Consider the following 18,203-nt stretch of genomic DNA (forward strand, 5'->3'; position numbering starts at 1 on the left):
TTAGCAATGAAGATTTTCAGTCAAGCAAAATTTGCCAAAATCAACTCTGCATTTAAGACAAAATAAAACAGTGGTATTTGGCATAAGAGCAGCAGCTTCTTTGACTGTACGCATTGGATGATGAGGTCTTTTCAGTGCTTTGCTCAAATCTCATGGATCAATACATATTCTGATGTCATCTGAGCTTTTCTTATGAGCTACGACCATGGAAGGTACCCATTCAGTTTGTTCTTCAACTGGACAAATCACACCATGCCGCACCATTTTATCTAGCTTGGCTTTGACTCTGTTCTGCATAGCTACTGGAACTTTCTGGGCTGGTCTGACAACTGGGCTGACCTCTGGGTCTCTCCTCATGGAGTACACATCTGGTAGTTTGCCTAGTTTGTCTTCGAAAAGATCAGTATAGGTGGAAAAAATAGACTGGGCAAAATTAGAACAGTGGTCTTTCAAGCTTACACGGTGCACTTCCTTATTAAATGAAAGTAGTCCCATTTTTAAACTGTCTCTGAGGCCTAATAATGACTGTACGTGCCTTTTGACCATGTAAAATTGCAAGTCATAGTTGTTCCCAGCAGAGTAACATTAAAGCACTACTGAGTCTTCAGTTTGAATTTCTTCACCACCATAAGCAACAAGCTTCACACACTTTGCCAAATCAAGCTTCTCATTAGCACATACTCTAGCAAATGCTTATGTTGACATAACATTGTATTTTGAACCTGTATCAACTTTGAGCTCTATGGAAGACCCATTTATCCAAACAGTACAAAATACTTAATTCTTTGCCCATAAATCTACTGCATTGACTATTTCATTAAGCACAGATACACCATCAACACAGAAAGTAGGGGGACAGTTTTCTAATTGATTAACTTGTCTCTGAATGTTTTCTTCTAAAAAATAGGATAAGCCTCTTTTGAATTACAAAACTTTTGGAAGTGATTCCACTTTTTACATCTGTGGCATTGCTAAACACTTTTCTCTTTTAGGTACATTATTGCCACCACAATTACAACAGTTGACTATGATGTTAGGTGAGGGAACATACTTTGAGTTTGCTGACTTACCCTTGTGCTTCACTGAGACTGTGTGCACTCTGGAATTTGCTGGAAAGTTACGGGGTTTACCAATGACTGTTGCAGGGCTCACAGATGCTGCCATGTGCTTGGGCCTGTTTCTTTTAACCATGTGCTGCATACTATCAACATGAGCACTAGAAGATACTGGAAGCATGCATTTCTCATTTGTAAGCATATTTGTGTACTTTTCTGTAAGCTCGTATATCTGATAAATCTCAATGGCTTTATTCAAAGTTAAACAACTGTCACAAAGCAAAATCTATCTCATAGTATTATCTTTAATACCACACACAAGTCTGTCTTTTATCAACTCATCCCTTAAATCACCAAATCTGCATGTTTTAGATTTGTTTCTCAAGTCAGTTATATATGCTGCAAAACACCAAGCTTTTGATCTCTTGTGGAAAATAAGTGTTTTTCCATTGCAATATTCAATTGGGGGTTACACATTTCTCTAAATTTACATTTTAAGCACTTAGGGTCTTCCCTTGACTCAACTGGTACAACTATGTGACGGTTTCCCCCCTTCCCTGCAAACACAGCAGGTGCATACACAAATGAATGCTCTTTTTCTATGGCTTTTGAACCAGCTAAATTAAGCACAATAAGTGCCTTTGTATGGTCATCATTATCGGAAGATGCAGCTTGTATGAAAATATCATTCTCTTGGCTCAAACCGCCTCCGATTCTCTGAAATATTATTATCAAAGACAAGAGGACCTGGTATTGAAATCCTTCAGCCATGCCAACAAACTATGCCCAAACACAGTGAAAACATGACCCTTTTAATTATAAACGAACATGCACACACAGCCAGTACTTGTAATAACACTCAAATACAGAATAAACTCTTCAAAATACTATACTTTGCAAAATATGCTTTGAAATGGCTGTATTTTGGGAAATAACTGCACTGTAACATTGCACAAACTTGTTAACACTCTGTATACATTGGATATCTCAAATAGCTTTAATGAATGCGAAAAAGTAGCTCATAGTAAAAAAATGCATTAGTTTTCCTTATTTTATACATTTTATACAATTTGGACGTTATTTCAAATATTTTTGTAACCATTTTCAATATTTTTATCAATATGTCGCAGTTTCAGATATTTCATTTAATTAGAAACTCATTTTGAGCATTCTGAGTGCTTTGTTTTATATTCTTTGAGAGAAAAATCATTTAAGCAAGCTTTGGTACCTGAAATTTGTTTCTAACCTGTTTTCCAAATTGTACATGCAGTAGGGATGATCAGTTCCTCTATATTCCTCCACCATCAACAGAGTGCCTTCTGGTCTTGATTCTGAATCCCATTCTGACACCAAGTCCCTCACCTTGGTTTGTAACTGAAGAAGATTAGGTGGGGTAGTTCGTTTATATGCTTTATTACACAGAAACACATCAGGATGGATGGTAGCAGTACAAAGTATAAACAAACTGATTAACTGACAGACATGCATGCTTACATCTCAACAGCTTACTACAAAATGACAATCAGGGACGCATGTGCTCAGTATTTATACACATGTACAAGCCCCTGTAAAGCTTCTTAAAGGCATACCTATATATTTATCTATAGTGACCAATCAAAGAGATTCGATAAAAATAAATAAATAAAAACAAACCAGGTCCTGTAATCAATGAAAAACAGCACACTCTTCTTTCCTTTACACAACCCTGGACAAGAAAATAACTCGGGTCCACTCTACTCTCACTAAAGTGGAACCAAGACAGTTCTAACTGAAGACTGTAAAAAAGGTCAAAAAGTGCAAATATTCGAAACAGAAATAATTAATGCAGCCGTGACAAAAACAATGCAAGAAACAAGTACTAAAACAGTGGATATGGTAAGACTTTTAGAATAACAGAAACAATAAACCTTCAACCAGCAATTCCCGGCTCAGAAGGGTGCAGGCTATCCTCTCCTGCCACAAGAGTGTAAACCACAAACCTTCTTAATGTAAAACAACTGGATTGGAGTCAAAGTGGTTAAAAACTAACTAAGAAAGTTTTAGAATAACAGCAAAATAAGCCTTAAACCAGCAATTCCCAAATCAGAAGGGTGTAGGCTATACTCTTCTGCCACAAGAGTGTAGAACAATAAACCTTCCTAAGGTAAGATAACTAGTTTAGAGCCTAAGTGCTTAAATCACAGCTAAGAGGCTTAGAATAACAGTTACATTGTAATCAGGCTACTAACTACCAGTAATAAACACAGCAGATTAAATGCAAGTGAACAATTTAAGAACATGCAGCAAAAAGTTAATAAAGTAGGAAGAAGCACAATACAGTAAAATCAGCTGATTAATGTGCATTTTTAGTAAGTGGAAAGTTAGGAAACAGAAGATAATTCAAGTCTAAGAGACTAAGGGGGGGGCCTTCCCAGCTGATCTCTCAGTGCTCAGTAGCATGTACTGCTGAGATGAGACTGGGAGGACTGTCCAAAATGAGATTTATAGTAGGGGTGGGCAACTCAAAAGCCACCAAATTTAAAAGCACAACAGCAGCAGGCTGGGTGGGTGGGAAAAATCAAATGCAGACAGAGATCTGCAATAGGTAGGCAGGCAGAGCACAGCAAGTCAAACAAGCACTACAGCTACAAAAAATACTTTAGTCAGTTCTTACAATAGGCCTTTCTAGACTTAAGCTTTACAACTGTATGCTCTTATGAACCTCTATGATGCTAAACTGCTGATTAATTTAGATTTTTATATTTTTTTACTGATTGGAGTAGGGGTGGGAGAGTTAGGAGGGGATCTCATGTGATATATGTTGTTCACATTGTGATATTGTGATAATCTTTAAAAGTCATTTCAGTCATTTTATTCTATGCAACCTTAATGTTAATTCAACATCTGAAAATCAAGTAATAAGTTAGAGACAGATAAAGAGGCTAACTGACAGACAGATACAGTTTGCAAGTCCCCGCGTGAACATATTTGTGAAGCATAAGTGCATAGTTTGCAGAAGGGGCATCACTTATAAGTATCTGTGGAAACATCTGCCAAGCAAAAATAGACCCATTACCCAATGGAGTTATTTTAAATGGTAAGTAATATCTTTTTAAAATTATTTTGGCATATAATATTATTAATCACTGCTATCCATAAGAGATGCAGGATTTGACCACTCCCAGTGAAATGTTGAGATTTGTCTACTCAAGCTTCACTCATGGTCAGGCAGGGCTTATTAATACATTATTTGCTGGGGACAACCTCCTCCACTACAAATCTGCACAGAGAATTCAGTTAGAACTGTGCCTAATGCTTCTATTTTAAAACTTTTGTCTGAAGTAAAAAAAGGAAGTTAAGCAGATGCATTTTAAAACTCTCTGTTAACTAACATTCGATCTCCTGACTTGTTTGTACCTTTAGCTTACTGTGGGTGCTCACTTAATGGAGTGCATAATCAGTAGTCAAACCCACAGTTTGTTCTTGGGTATTTAAAAAAGCTGTACACTGGAAACATGAGAAATATCTGAAGATGAAAACATAATTTTCAGTCCTATCTTACTCTCAGGTTTACTAGGCTCCATGCATGTACCCATCCTCAACCCTCTTTTTTCCCATTTTGCACATGGGCTTGGGGTGTCACAACAGTGACAATCATCTCAATGGACATTCCCATATAAATGACTTATGGTCTTTTTGGATGTCACTTGAAAGTAAAGTGTACAAACAATAACCCTTGAAAACATCACAGTATAACAAGTGTAAGATTATACAACCCCAGAAAAGGGACATTCCATTTTCCCAAAGGAGTTTAACCAGTTAACTAGTATGCATAAGTTAGGGTTAATGGGGAGTGATGCTCTCAATATAGGGACAGTAAGAACCCCTGCAAAATGTTGTGTGTGTTCTACATGTTTCCGACTGTCTTCTTAATGGCAATGAGTATATGAACAATCGGGGTTTGCTGAGTTCTGGTCTCTGTCCCTGTGGAGTTTGCATGCTGTCCTCACATCTGTGTGGGTTGTCTCCAGGTACTCAGGTTTCCTTCCACCTCCTAAAAACATGCTAGTTGACTGGGTACACTAAATCATCGATGTAATTGATTGTTGTATTTTAGTCAGGTAGTTAGTAAAGTAAGTAGTGCAACGCAGTACAAAGTAAAGTGTGCAAACAATAACTCTTCAGAACATCACAGTATACTAAGTGTAAGATCACACAACCCCAGAAAAGTGACATTCCATTTTCCCAAAGGAGTTTAACCAGTGAACTAGTATGCATAAGTTAGGGTTATTGGGGAGTGATGCTCTCAATAAAGGGGCAGTAAGAACTCCTGCAAAATGTTTTGTGTGTTCTACATGTTTCCGACTGTCTTCTTAATGGCATTGAGTATATGAACAATCAGGGTTTGCTGGGTTCTGGTCTCTGTCCATGTGGAGTTTGCATGTTGTCCTCACATCTGTGTGGGTTGTCTCCGGATACTCAGGTTTCCTTCCACCTCCTAAAAACATGCTAGTTGACTGGGTACACTAAATCACAGATGTAACTGATTGTTGTACTTTAGTCAGGCAGTTAGTGCAGAGGATTAAGGGTATGCTCTATTAATGAGCCACTTCCTGTAGTCAATGGTGATTCTCTCAGCCACAATTTGCTTACTCTGGCTCTCAAGTCATTAAACCAATGAGTGATCTGGGGCAACTGGAAAACTGGGTTAGGTTCCTTAATGTTTTCCTGATCACATGCTTTTTAACTATCTATGAACCTACCTACACTCAGCTTTTGAAAGCAACCAATCATTTTCAATAGGGCATGGCTGTGCATTTGCAAGGTTGAGAGCCTAATTCATAACCAATGTCATGAAAAACTAGAAGCAAAATCAAAGAGTTTCGTTATTGTCCATGTTGTTTTAAATATTTGTCTTCTACCTCCATTTCCTTATCTTCTCTTTCCTACAGCAAGTATGTGATGTATCACATAAATTTACTTTATCTCTGCAATATTTAGCTTGAAGACATGTGCATTTTAACATTTTTTTATCAATGTGCATTACATATTTATAAAACCTGTATTGCTCATTGTATATGTAGTGCTACATTATGTTGCATTATTGTGCATTAGAAATATGTGTTGTGGTCTATGTTCATTTTATCCCATTGTTATTTTTTTCTTTGGCCTTCCATGCTCCTCTGAAAATGGTTGGTTGTTCAGAAGGGCAGACCCAGTTACCAAAATATAAATAAATAAATCCACCCAGCCACAACCCCTTTTCCCACTTTTACACATGGGGTCAGGGTGTCACTTCAACAGTGACAATCCACTACAGCCAAGGTTCACACCATCAGGTGGGCTAGCCCTGCCACAAATAAAATAAAAATAATATAAAATAAATAACATGCTGAAAAGATTTGTAAGATTCCTTAAAGGTTTCATTATGTGAGTCTCAAGAATCAAAATTTTGAAGGTTTACTTGTTCACCAAACTTCATCAAAGCTTCTGTCCTCTCAAAGTCTCCACAAACAGAAAATAGTTACTGTTAACACAGCAGTACTCTGTTTATCTAACCCTGCCACAGATTGCTGTATTCCCTTAACACAGAATCTTAAGAAAGTCCACTCCATTTACCTTATCTTCTTGCTCCAGCAGTACAACTCTCTACATAATGTGCCCTGGTGGTTTAGAGGCAATGCGGCCATCTAAACAGTATACTGTGTTCACCCTCTCACCTCCATCACTACCCAACTCACTTGCTGATTGGATTGCACATGGCCACAATACTACTACAACCAGAGGTATGGATAAAACAGCTAACAAAGAAGTTTGCATTACAAGTAATAGATCTGATTAGGTATACCATTACGTTCTACTCTGTTTTTTAACTATACACCATATATGCATACATTATTTATACAAGCAATAAGAACCTGTTTTTTGTGATCACAAATAGAACTATCATTTTTTTACAAAATATGATTTTGCTAAATAAAATTAAAAGTGGAAAATTAGCAAGCATAGTCTTCCGGAATTAAAATAAACTTTCATTGTGGATAATGAGTATAAATAAAGGTGGTGTAGTATACTCAGATACAGTTTGCAGACAGTTTGCAGATTACAGATTTCACATATTATAGCAATAATGTTACCTTATTTTGTCCAGCCATTGGCACTGGAGCTCAGCTACATTAAAAATCACTATACTCACACAGGTGGGTCATGCTGAAAAGGTAGTTCTTCTTGTTCAAGCCCTTTTACTTCAGGTTTCACAAGGACTGTCCTCACTAGAATTATAATAAGAATACTGTTACTGGCATTCAGGTTAATGTATTCACAGGGCAAACTCTCATTTTACAGTAGAAGACAATGCTTTTTTTAAAGAGTTTTCTAAATAAACTGCATAGAACTTACTATTCACATGTAAAGCTCTACTACATCTGTCTTGCAACCATCAGTTCTACAGAAATACATGAATAAGAAAACAAGTTATACACATATGGGTCTATCTTCACAATACATTCATGTTTAAGTTTACTTGGAGTAGCAGCCAGGACCAGTGGCATAGACGAATAAAGGTCTGATTACAGCCCAGGCAATCTGAGTTTGAGTTAGCAGCTCTGGTAGCTGACTGAGCTGGCAGGGGTAGATGGGTGTGACCATCTGGGAAGAAGAGGCCAATCTGTAACCAAATGGGATACGTTATTTCAAGCACAAAAAGGGAAATGGGCTAGGCTTAAAATGGTCCTCAAGGGCAGCTAGCCTACTACTTACCTGTGAGCCTATAAGAGTATAGGCAAAGAGAAAGAAATAGAGGAGCCCTAAACAAAAGATCAGCATTGGTAGAGTTTTTAGTAGAATCTAGACTAGAAGCTACCATTAAAACGGAATAATTAGTAGAGCATTTGAAATATTGCATGACAACTATAAGAATCAATCAAAGGAGGTTAGAAAGGATTGGAAAGAGAGACTGGATAAGCAATTCACAAAGAAACAATGGGGAGGATATATGTATGTCTCCCAAATATGCAACAAAATCTATAAGATTAAGGATTTTTGCTTGGAAATGCTTACATAGATATTTTTATACCCCAAGTAGATTCCAGAGAATTTTTCCTCGGGTCGACAGCAAATGTTGGAGGTGTGACAGGGAAGAAAGAGGCAACAGGGAACATATTTTCTGGGAGTGCAGTGTGCTGGCGGACTTTAAGGATTCCCTGAGGGATGCACTGTTAGAAATGCTGGGTGGGCAGATTGGTGTGATGAGGGAGATGATTTTTCTGAACTATGATACAAAATCAGAATTGCCTAGACATGGTAAGGCCTTGCTGTCTCTAACTATGGTGGCTGCCAAAAGAGCAATTACTAGAAAATGGAAATCAAAATCTAAACCAACTATATTAGAAGCAGTGAACATAGTAACAGAGATAAAACAACTGGAATTGAGATCTTTAGTAAAAGGTAAGAGCAAACTATATAGGAAAAAATGGGAACTGTGGGAACAATACATACAGGGGAGGAATGAGGTGAAGGCAGGACTTAAATGAGCTATGTAATGTCTGACTGAAAATTATTTGGTAGATTATAAATGCTGTATAATGTTGCAGATGGGAGTGTGTCAGTATGGTTTGTGACGTAAAATCCTTGCAACTAGGATTGTGTTCGTGTGGTTTGTTTTCATTTATATAAATGTATGATTGGTTATGTCATAGGTGATGGTTTAATAAAGATATTTCTTGTTTAAAAAAGGGGCAAGAATTGAATAATTTATGTAACGTTGCTTAGGTTATATGACATATAGCAATATATGTGAAGCATAATGTTTGTTCATTTTAACTTAATACAGTTTGAGTACTTTTATATAAATGTAAATGTGTCTATGTCACAAGTGATAATTCAATAAAGGTGTTTAAAAAAGGTAAATTAGGTCATGGTCTCATAACAAGAGCATTTAAATTGTTGTTGCATGTAATATTTGAGTTGTTTGGAGTAGGAATTAATGGTAGAAGTAGATTTAGGTTAGTGGGAAAGGAGTTCCAGATGGATGTGGAAAAGTAGAAGAAAGCCTTGACCTCACATAAAGGTTTGATGAGAGATGCAGCAAATAAATTTGTTGAACTTAAGAGATGTGTTGCATTCCTAAATAATTAGAAGGTTTTGCAGTGGGTTGAATTGTTCAGACTGTATCACCTTGTAAGCAAGGTTGCCGTTAAGCAAGGTAATCTGATGAGAAATTGAAAGCCAGCTTGCCTTTTTTTTACTACAAGACAGTGATGGACTTTTTAGTTTGTACCTGTAATGAAGTGACAAATGTGATTTTGTACTGTTTGTGGATGTTGATTAAACCTGACAAGAGATTCAGCCTGTGATGAGAAGGGAGTATACTAATATAGGTAGAAATATTCCTTTGCTGATTGCTGCCCCGCCTTGCTTTACTAGGAATTTGGATACTGTATGACATTAACACTGTAAGGAATTAAGTTTAGTGCCTGGATACAGAAGGTTGGCAAGAGGGTCAAGTCAAATGCTAAGATATTTAAATGGCTGTACTGTTCTTACAGTGCTATCATGATTCATCTGTACCTTTAACAGGTTCACTGCATTCACTGCACAAGACAATACAGTATGCCAACCAATGACAGTCTGTTTTATTCACTGGTCAGCCTCGCCTCCCATTTTCAAGAGATACAAAAACCTGAATGATCTTTTTGAAATCATTAGATCTTTTTGTAAAGTATCTCAGCTGCCTACAAGCACAGAAAACATGCAGTAGGTGGTTGTCATCATTCTGGTAATTTGCAATGAAAGCTGGTAATTGAATACATCAGTTAAAAGTCATTGCACACAGAAGCATAGCTGGTTCAACCAGCGCCCTTGACCAGTACTATGAACCAGATCCTTACCCCCTCAGCTCTTCAAGTGAAGTGCAAAAATATAAATAAACAGTACTTCATTGTAATAAACTGATTTGGTACACTCTAAGTGATTGGCGTATACAGTTAGATCTACACCCCTTGGCTCTTCCATTGAGCAGAAAAAAAAAAAAGGACATTCTTTTTACAAGCACACCAACCAGATGGAGATGTACAATACGCTCCCCCACCCCAGCAAACAGTTGCTACAGTTTATACCCTGCATGCATGAAGTGCTGTAGTAGCACTCATGTTTTAGTTTAAAAAAAAAAGTTATTTTTAAACTATAGCAAAATGCCTGCTACAAATATATCAAACAGATGCTACAGTTTACACCCTGTCTACATGGAGTGCATCACTGTAGTAGTGTCTTTTGACTTGAGGTGGGTTGGCCAAACTTGACATGAAAGACTGTCAAGACTCTATATATGGATTTTATCTCCTGATGTTAAGTATTTTCTCTTGCTCAGACCAATGTCCTTATTTGTCAAATTGTTAAATTAGGCTTTCCAAGCATAATCTAAAGAGTCTGTAGTCAGTTGAACTGTTGATGGTGGAAGGAACATCATTCCTATAGATATATATTATCCATGTGTGTCCACCACTGGACTTTCTTATTTATGTCTTGTATTAAATGAATTATTATATCCATAGGACATTTGGATCGACTACAAATGTTTCTCAGATGCCACTTCTCATATGTAATTATACTTTAGGAGTTATGAGAATGCAAAAAGACATGTAACCCAATGCCCTCTCAACTGTCTCGCTATGATGGCTAGTTACTGACAGAAATAGAATACAACTGATGGAATCTATGGTTTCTCATAGTAAGAAAGATCTTTGTTAACACTGAATCTATGAATACCCCTACAACAAGATATAAATAAGTCACAGTACCAATATATACTCTAATATCATACTTAAATATCAGAATGTATCAAATCTATGTATCTTATAGGTTCAAGGGTAATTACTAGGCTAGCTATCCTTGCAGGCCATTTTGGCCTAGCCAGTTTTCCTTTTGGTGCTTCAATTACCCTATTCCATTTGGGGCTAAACTGGCCTTACCCAGCCATGGTCGATAATTATATAAAACCCCTAGTGAGAATAACTGGGATCATACCATGGATAAACTGTGGGGATCCATGCATCGGATAAAGCATTTAGGAGCTACCTATGTTCACTAGTAGTACAGGGGGCAGTCCTGTGGCAAATTTTCTACCTCCTAACTTCAATCTGTGTTTGAATATGAATGGGAATGAGCTTTATTTTACATTGATGGGGAGTCTGTTCCAGAGCAGTGGTACCTCTGTGAGATATACCCCTCCCTCCAAACCATTCTTTTCATGTTGCATAAGAGGTTTAGATCCATAGACCAAGTATTTCTGATGCCACTTAACTTTCTAATATGTAGTACTCCATTAGTATTATGTCAGAGGATGTCCTGTATGCCAGATACAGATTGCCTCTTAGCAGTCTGTAGGAGACAGAGTATACTGACAGAACTTTGAGCTGGTCTGTGTAGGACATATTGTTTAAGCCTTGTATCTTTTTAGCAAGGTATCTCTGTGGGCTTTCCAGTTCTTGTATGTGTCTGGATGGCTCCCTATTGAAATGTTGACACTCAATGTCAAGTGCAGACAGAATGAAAATAAGATCAAAAATCCAGGAAAAGAGTGAATCTTGAACATTCCTTTTGCCATTTAAACTTTTTTTTTTTTTGCAGGGGGAGAAAGTCCCCATGTACCATCTTATGTGGTAGGCAAGCCTCCCACATCCCCACACTTGTATATACCTACTCCAAGACTGCCATACCTCAGAGAAAAGGGAATATCTCAGGAAATGGACATCTCAGACTGAGTATATGTAAGTCCTATATTTCAGCGACTTATTCTCCATGTTTTGGGACTCACTTTAGCAGGTCCCCACATTTCAAATGGTTGCTGTCTGGATAGATACATACCAAAGGGGCATTATGCTCAATGACAGACCTAATAAGGGCTGAGTAAAGGGAGACAGTAACATCCCTAGTTCTAGACATGATCCCTTTATTTGTAAGCTGTGCAATATAAAAGGACTTTCTTACAACAATGGACACACGTTGGTCAAAATTAAGCTCACTGTCTATGTAAATTCCCAAATTTATTTATTTATTTAACATTTGTTGACTGGGGAGGTCCAACTAGGACAGAGTTAAACCAGAGTTAAATAAAATGGTGCGACAAGGTGTAATTTGTCCAGTTGATGCTCCAATTGAGTGGGTATCTTCCATGGTGGTAGTTCATAAGAAAAGCTCAGATGACATCAGAATCTGTATTGACCCACGAGATTTGAACAAAGCGCTAAACAGACCTTATCCAATGCACACAAATAAGTCACAGTTTTGATGACAAATGCCACTATTTTTTCTGTCTTAGAAGCAAAAAGTTCATTTTGGCAAATTCAGCTAGACAAGAAATCCTCACTGTTGTCTACTTTCAGCATTCCATCTGACAGGTACAGATTTTTGAGAATGCCATTTGGGATAAATTCTGCAAGTGAAGTCTTCCAACGTGCAATGGAGCAAATTTTTTCTGGGTATCCTTGTGCTATTATAGTAGATGACATACTGGTAGGAGGTCAAGATGAAGGTGAACATAAAAGAAACCTCAGAAAAGTTCTAGAAAGGGCATGTCAAGTGAATCTGAAGCTCAATCCATTACGAGAAGAAGTGGTAAGGATGCAAACATCCAAAGGTTATGATCAGATTGGTGTCATGAAGAATATTGGTCCACAGCTGAGACTGGACATTGTGGAATCAGAAGGAGCAATCTTCAGGCATAATCAGAAACATTTGAGACCGGTGTCCGGGCCTACACCACAGCACACAGCCTGTGAGAAAGAATATCTCAGAGAGAGCTGTCTGGTGTTCCAGAGGACATTCCTGTTTCTATGATGAATCCAGAAGTTCCTGATACGAGTTTTGCATGAAAGACTGTCCCTGTTGCTAACTTTGGTCCCAACTGTTATGTTACGAGATATGGTCGAATCTCTAAACCCTGTAGCAGATACGAAGCAACTTGGGCATGAAATTGTGTTTTGTTTCTGATGTATATAGTAATGCATACCTAACTCTAACGTTGTTTTTTTTCAAAGGGCAATTCTTTAAGAGGGACGATGTAGATCAATATGTTTGTATGTACCTTTAAGAAGCTATCCAAGGGCTTGCACAAGTGTATAAATACTGAGCACATGAGAGCCTGACAGCCATTTCTTAGTAAGTTGTTGAGATGTGAACATATATGCAAGGTCTGTCTGTTAACTAGTTTATTCATATTTTATGATGCTGCTATCCATCCTGATGTGTTTTAATGTATTAAAGCATCTAAACGAAAACTCTAGCCTTCTTCTTCTTATGTGTCTTTGAGACGAACAAGCAACAATCAACATAACTGTCTACATCATATTTACATCATCTACTCACTGGTCAATCAAAAATACTACTCTGAAGCCCTGTGTCAGCTCCAGTTACTCTAAGGGAACAAGAATCTGGCCTATGATGTAAAAAAAATAAAGAATATTAAACCTAGTAAAAAATAAAAAAAAGAACCACAAATAGCCAACAGAAAGATTGCATTACAGGCAAAATGGACCTAATTTCATATAGACTCATAGATGCATAGATTCATAGACATTCTAAGGCCATGTAATGTTATGACCATTCTTGCCTTGCTGGTACCCTTCCTTCAAACAAAAGCTCCATTCTCCACGACAGCCAATTAAAGGAAGACAGTGTACTGTACTCTCTAACACGCATGAAACGTTTATTCCAGAGTTTTGGGAGATGCTGAGTTATAAACCTGTCCCTCCTCAGTGTTTTATTTATCAACTGGTGAAGATTTAGGTCCTTTGTTCTAGTAATGGTGGAGATATTGGACTTGCAGAGATAAGGAGGTCCAGAACAATCAGTTTTCTAATGGCGTACTAAGCAAGGCTGAGATCCCCCCCCCTCAAAACTCTATAAGACAGCTAAATAAAGGGATGGAACTTACAGTCTCTTTTGGTAACTTATGGTAATTTAGTCCTGTGATATTTCTAGTTAGAAACCTTTGGTGTCTTTCTATTTGTTTCCCCTCTCTATCTACTCGCAGCGTTTGGGTCTTCGTAATGTGCTACAGCCATTTTTTGGATTTCTAGCTGCTGTTTACTGTTTTTTTGTTCATATTTAATGTAGCAACTGCTTTTACTGTATCCATTTGCTAGCAAGGAATCTATTCAGTGACCTTCTCAGTCACAATAAACCTTGACTGCAATCCATTTCAGCCCACGACTCTACAAGCCAGGCATACACGGAGCTAAGCTAACCTCCAGATCATAATTCAATCTATTCAGTGACCTCCCCAGTCAGAATAAACCTCAACTACAATCCATTTCAGCCCACGACTCTACAAGCCAGGCATACACAGAGCTAAGCTATCCTTCAATCATAACTCAATCTATTCAGTGACCTCCCTAGTCAGAATAAACCTTGATTTCAGCCCACAACTCTAACAGCCAGGCATACATGGAGCTAAGCTAACCTCCAGATCATAACTGAATTTATTCAGTGACCTCCCCAGTCAAAATAAATCGATTGCAATCCATTTTAGCCCACGGCTCTACAAGTCAGACATACACAGAGCTAAGCTAACCTTCAGATCATAATTCAATCTATTCAGTGACCTCCACAGTCAGAATAAACCTCAACTGCAATCCGTTTCAGTCCACAACTCTACAAGCCAGGCATACACAGAGCTAAGCTAACCTCCAGATCATAATTGTATGTGTATTTTGCTCTGTGACAATAATTCTGTAATTAAGGCTGTAAGCACATCACCGAGTCCAAATAGTGCATTAGTTTGTCACTGCCCTGCTTTCCTACCCTGTTAGCTCTCCGTCTAACTTTTGTTAGCTATCCTGAAATAGCATTGGTTGGTTTCAATCCTTTTATACAAGTAATTTGGGTTAACTGTGATATACTTCCCTTTTTCATGTGGCCTGTATATCTTCATAAGCAAAACACATTTCTCTCCACTTACCTGCTCATTACACTGATTGTTTTTCTTGGTTTTGGTGCATTTCTGTTCCAGTTCCAACCCACTTGGGCTTACTTCACTCCCCTATCCTACCCACATTCTCACCTACCCCTAATTCAATTATAGTTATACCTAGCCACACTCCAACTACCAGCTACACCCTCCAATCACACCTTCCTTTACACTCCTCCCACCAACTTGCAATCTACCCACCTAATCCACTTCTTAGTCCTCTCATATACTCTTCCTCTTATCTTCAAGTCCTCCTATTCATAACCACCTTACATCATTCTTCCAACCTGCTACTTTATTTCTTACTTCCACCTCCCATAAATCCCAAAATCCACTCTACCTATACACTCCACTAATCCTATCTATATTTCCCTTAAACACCATTCACTCCTACTTCTTTATTTAATTCTTCCACATTTTTATTCCATAAATCATATTTTGCTTACATACACAAGCACATCTCTCTACAATGTCTCTCATCTACAGCACTATTCTGTTTACTTTCACTCTATACCTCTTTCTCCTTCTACAACTTTCATCATATCACCCAGTCCACATAGCTTATAAACCCACCTCCATAACTTCCACTCATACATCTCTCCCCAGCTTTTCTGCAGTAGGCTCTAATCTACATGCCACAGATTTAATTTTACAAACCAAACAATCATCTCTCTTCTAAACAACCATCATAGTAACTTTGCTATCACAATATAAAAAAAGAAGCTCCAACCTGCTACTCACTGCAACCTAATTCAGTGTGGGGACATACATCCAAACCCTGGTCCCTCCCTCTTAAAAATCCCATGAACTCCTCAAAATCCCTAAACTTCAACACCATCAATCTCCAAAGCATACAAAATAAAATTCCTCATCTGCATGCTTGGTTAAGCCAAAATAAACCCATGTGTACTGCCGTTACCGAGACCTGGCTAAAAATAGAAGTTATGTTCTTACCATAACGTTCCATGTTAGTTGTCTTCTTCTCGCCTTATTCTTGCTGGATGGGTTCGGAGCCGACCTCGGCTCCGACTCGGCCACTCTAAAAGCTCGAGAGTTGGTTCCACCGGCTCGAGGCTCCCCTTATATCCCACAATGCTAGGCGAGAGTTACCTCAGATCTCGTTTGTAAGCTAACCCCAGCTTATAACAGTAACAGTATAACTGTAAAAACAGAATCCACCTCTAACAACAGGAAGAAAAAGGGGTGACCTACATCCTGAACCAAGAAATATGCATAATAGCATATGACTAAGAAAGAGGTGGTAGAAAGAGAGGTCACGATCACAACTCCTCTAGGTCTGTCCAGGCCAGGGGGAAGGAGGGTGGGACGCAAGAAGAAGGCGAGAAGAAGACAACTAACATGGAACATTATGGTAAGAACATAACTTCTATATGTTAAGTTGTCTATCTCGCCTTCATTCTTGCTGGATGGGACCGCGTCCCTAGCACCTTGTCCCGGGTGGCCTAACGGAACAGACTCCTGAGAACAGTGGAACCAAAATTAGCTCTATGCCTAGAAGCTAAATCCAATTTATAATGAGAAATAAAAGTGTGAGGAGTAGCCCAAGTAGCCGCTGCACAAATGGTGTCAATAGGCAGTCTGTCTTGGAAGGCTAAAGAAGTAGCCAAAGCTCTGGTGGAATGGGCTTTAGGTTTATTAGGCAATTTTTGTTGTCTAATTTCATATACCAAGGAAATCAAAGATGTTAGCCATCTGGATAAAGATACCTTTGAAACTGAAAGTCCCTTTCTGCTTTCCGCATAGGAGACAAACAGCTGATCAGATTTTCTGAATTGTTTCGTCCTATCCAAGTAGTACCTTAATTGACGATGAACATCCAGGCAGTGTAATTTTTGTTCAGACCTATTTGAATACTCTGGGAAAAAGACAGGGAGGTCAATGGTTTGATTTAGATTTGATGTTGAAACCACCTTAGGCAAAAAGGACGGGTTAGTTCGTAAGGAAACTCTGTCCTTATGGAACACAAGATAAGGAGAATGACAACTGAGTGCTTGAAGTTCTGAAATTCTTCTAGCTGATGTGATAGCCACCAGAAAGAGAGTTTTCCATGATAATAATTTCAAGGAACATGAAGCTGCAGGTTCGAAAGGGGAAAGAATCAAAGAAGCAAGAACTAAATTTAGGTCCCAAGGAGAAGGAGGATTTCTTACAGGAGGTCTGAGAAGAAAAACTCCTTTCAAAAAGGCTTTGCAAAGTTTGTGGGACATTAGGGCAGATTCAGAAATGCCCACATGGAAATTAGAAATAGCTGCCAATTGAACCTTAAGAGTAGATGGAGATGAACCTGCATGGAAGAGTTCAGCTAGAAAATCAAGGACTAGTTGGATGGAAGCGGTGAAAGGATCTATGTCCTTTCCTTGTGCCCAATATGAGAAGCGTTTCCACTTACTCAAATAAATCTTTCGAGTGGAAGATTTATGGGAAGCTATCAATATATCTCTAACAGAGTGAGACAATTGAGGAAGCCTGGCTACGGTTGGAACTGGAGGAACCAAGCAGTGAGATTCAGAGAGGGGAGGGAGCGATGAAACTGACCCGACTGGTGGATCAAAAGATCTGGAACTAGGTCCAGATTCCACGGTCGCTCCAAAAGAAATCGATGTAGAAAGGGGAACCACACTTGTCGAGGCCAGTAAGGAGCAATGAGGATCAATGAGGCCTTCTGAGCGATAGCTTTCTGTATCACTTGAGAGATCAGTGGGAAAGGAGGAAATGCATACAGAAGTCCCCGGGGCCAAACTTGGACTAGAGCGTCCCTGCTGGGTTGGCCTGGTAAAGGGAATAGAGTGAAGAATTCTCTGCACTTGCTGTTTTGGGGAGTAGCAAAAAGATCGCAGCAAGGCTGACCCCACTTGAGAAAGATTTCTCTCACTACAGAGTCTTTCAGAGACCACTCGTGAGGCATGAGTATGGCTCTGCTCAATTTGTCCGCAATGTGATTGGACTTCCCGGGGATGTGCGTTGCTATCAGAAAACGCTGAGAAGAAATCGCCCATTGCCACAGTCTGAGTGCTTCTCGACACAGGGGGTATGATCTGGTTCCGCCTTGTTTGTTGATGTACCACACTACAGACATATTGTCTGTCTGGATTGCAATCGTTCCCAAGGGAAGAGAGTCTTGAAGGGCTTGCAACGCTAAAAGCACTGCTCTCATCTCCAGAACATTTATGTGCAAGTGGCAT

General features: G+C 38.7%; 1 protein-coding gene across 1 annotated transcript in view; it reads right to left on the reverse strand.

Moving 5' to 3' along the window:
- The window catches only part of DNAH12 (dynein axonemal heavy chain 12), a 4,520,724-nt gene that overhangs the window by 4,412,627 nt on the left and 89,894 nt on the right, over positions 1–18,203 (reverse strand). Inside the window, exon 3 of the mRNA XM_044078497.1 lies at positions 7,231–7,306. Within this exon, the coding sequence (XP_043934432.1) occupies positions 7,231–7,306 (76 nt within the window). The remainder of the gene's footprint in view (positions 1–7,230; positions 7,307–18,203) is intronic.

The sequence above is a fragment of the Protopterus annectens genome, chromosome 7.part1, assembly GCF_019279795.1.
Source record: "Protopterus annectens isolate FY-2018-M chromosome 7.part1, PAN1.0, whole genome shotgun sequence".
Classification (NCBI taxonomy): domain Eukaryota; kingdom Metazoa; phylum Chordata; order Ceratodontiformes; family Protopteridae; genus Protopterus; species Protopterus annectens.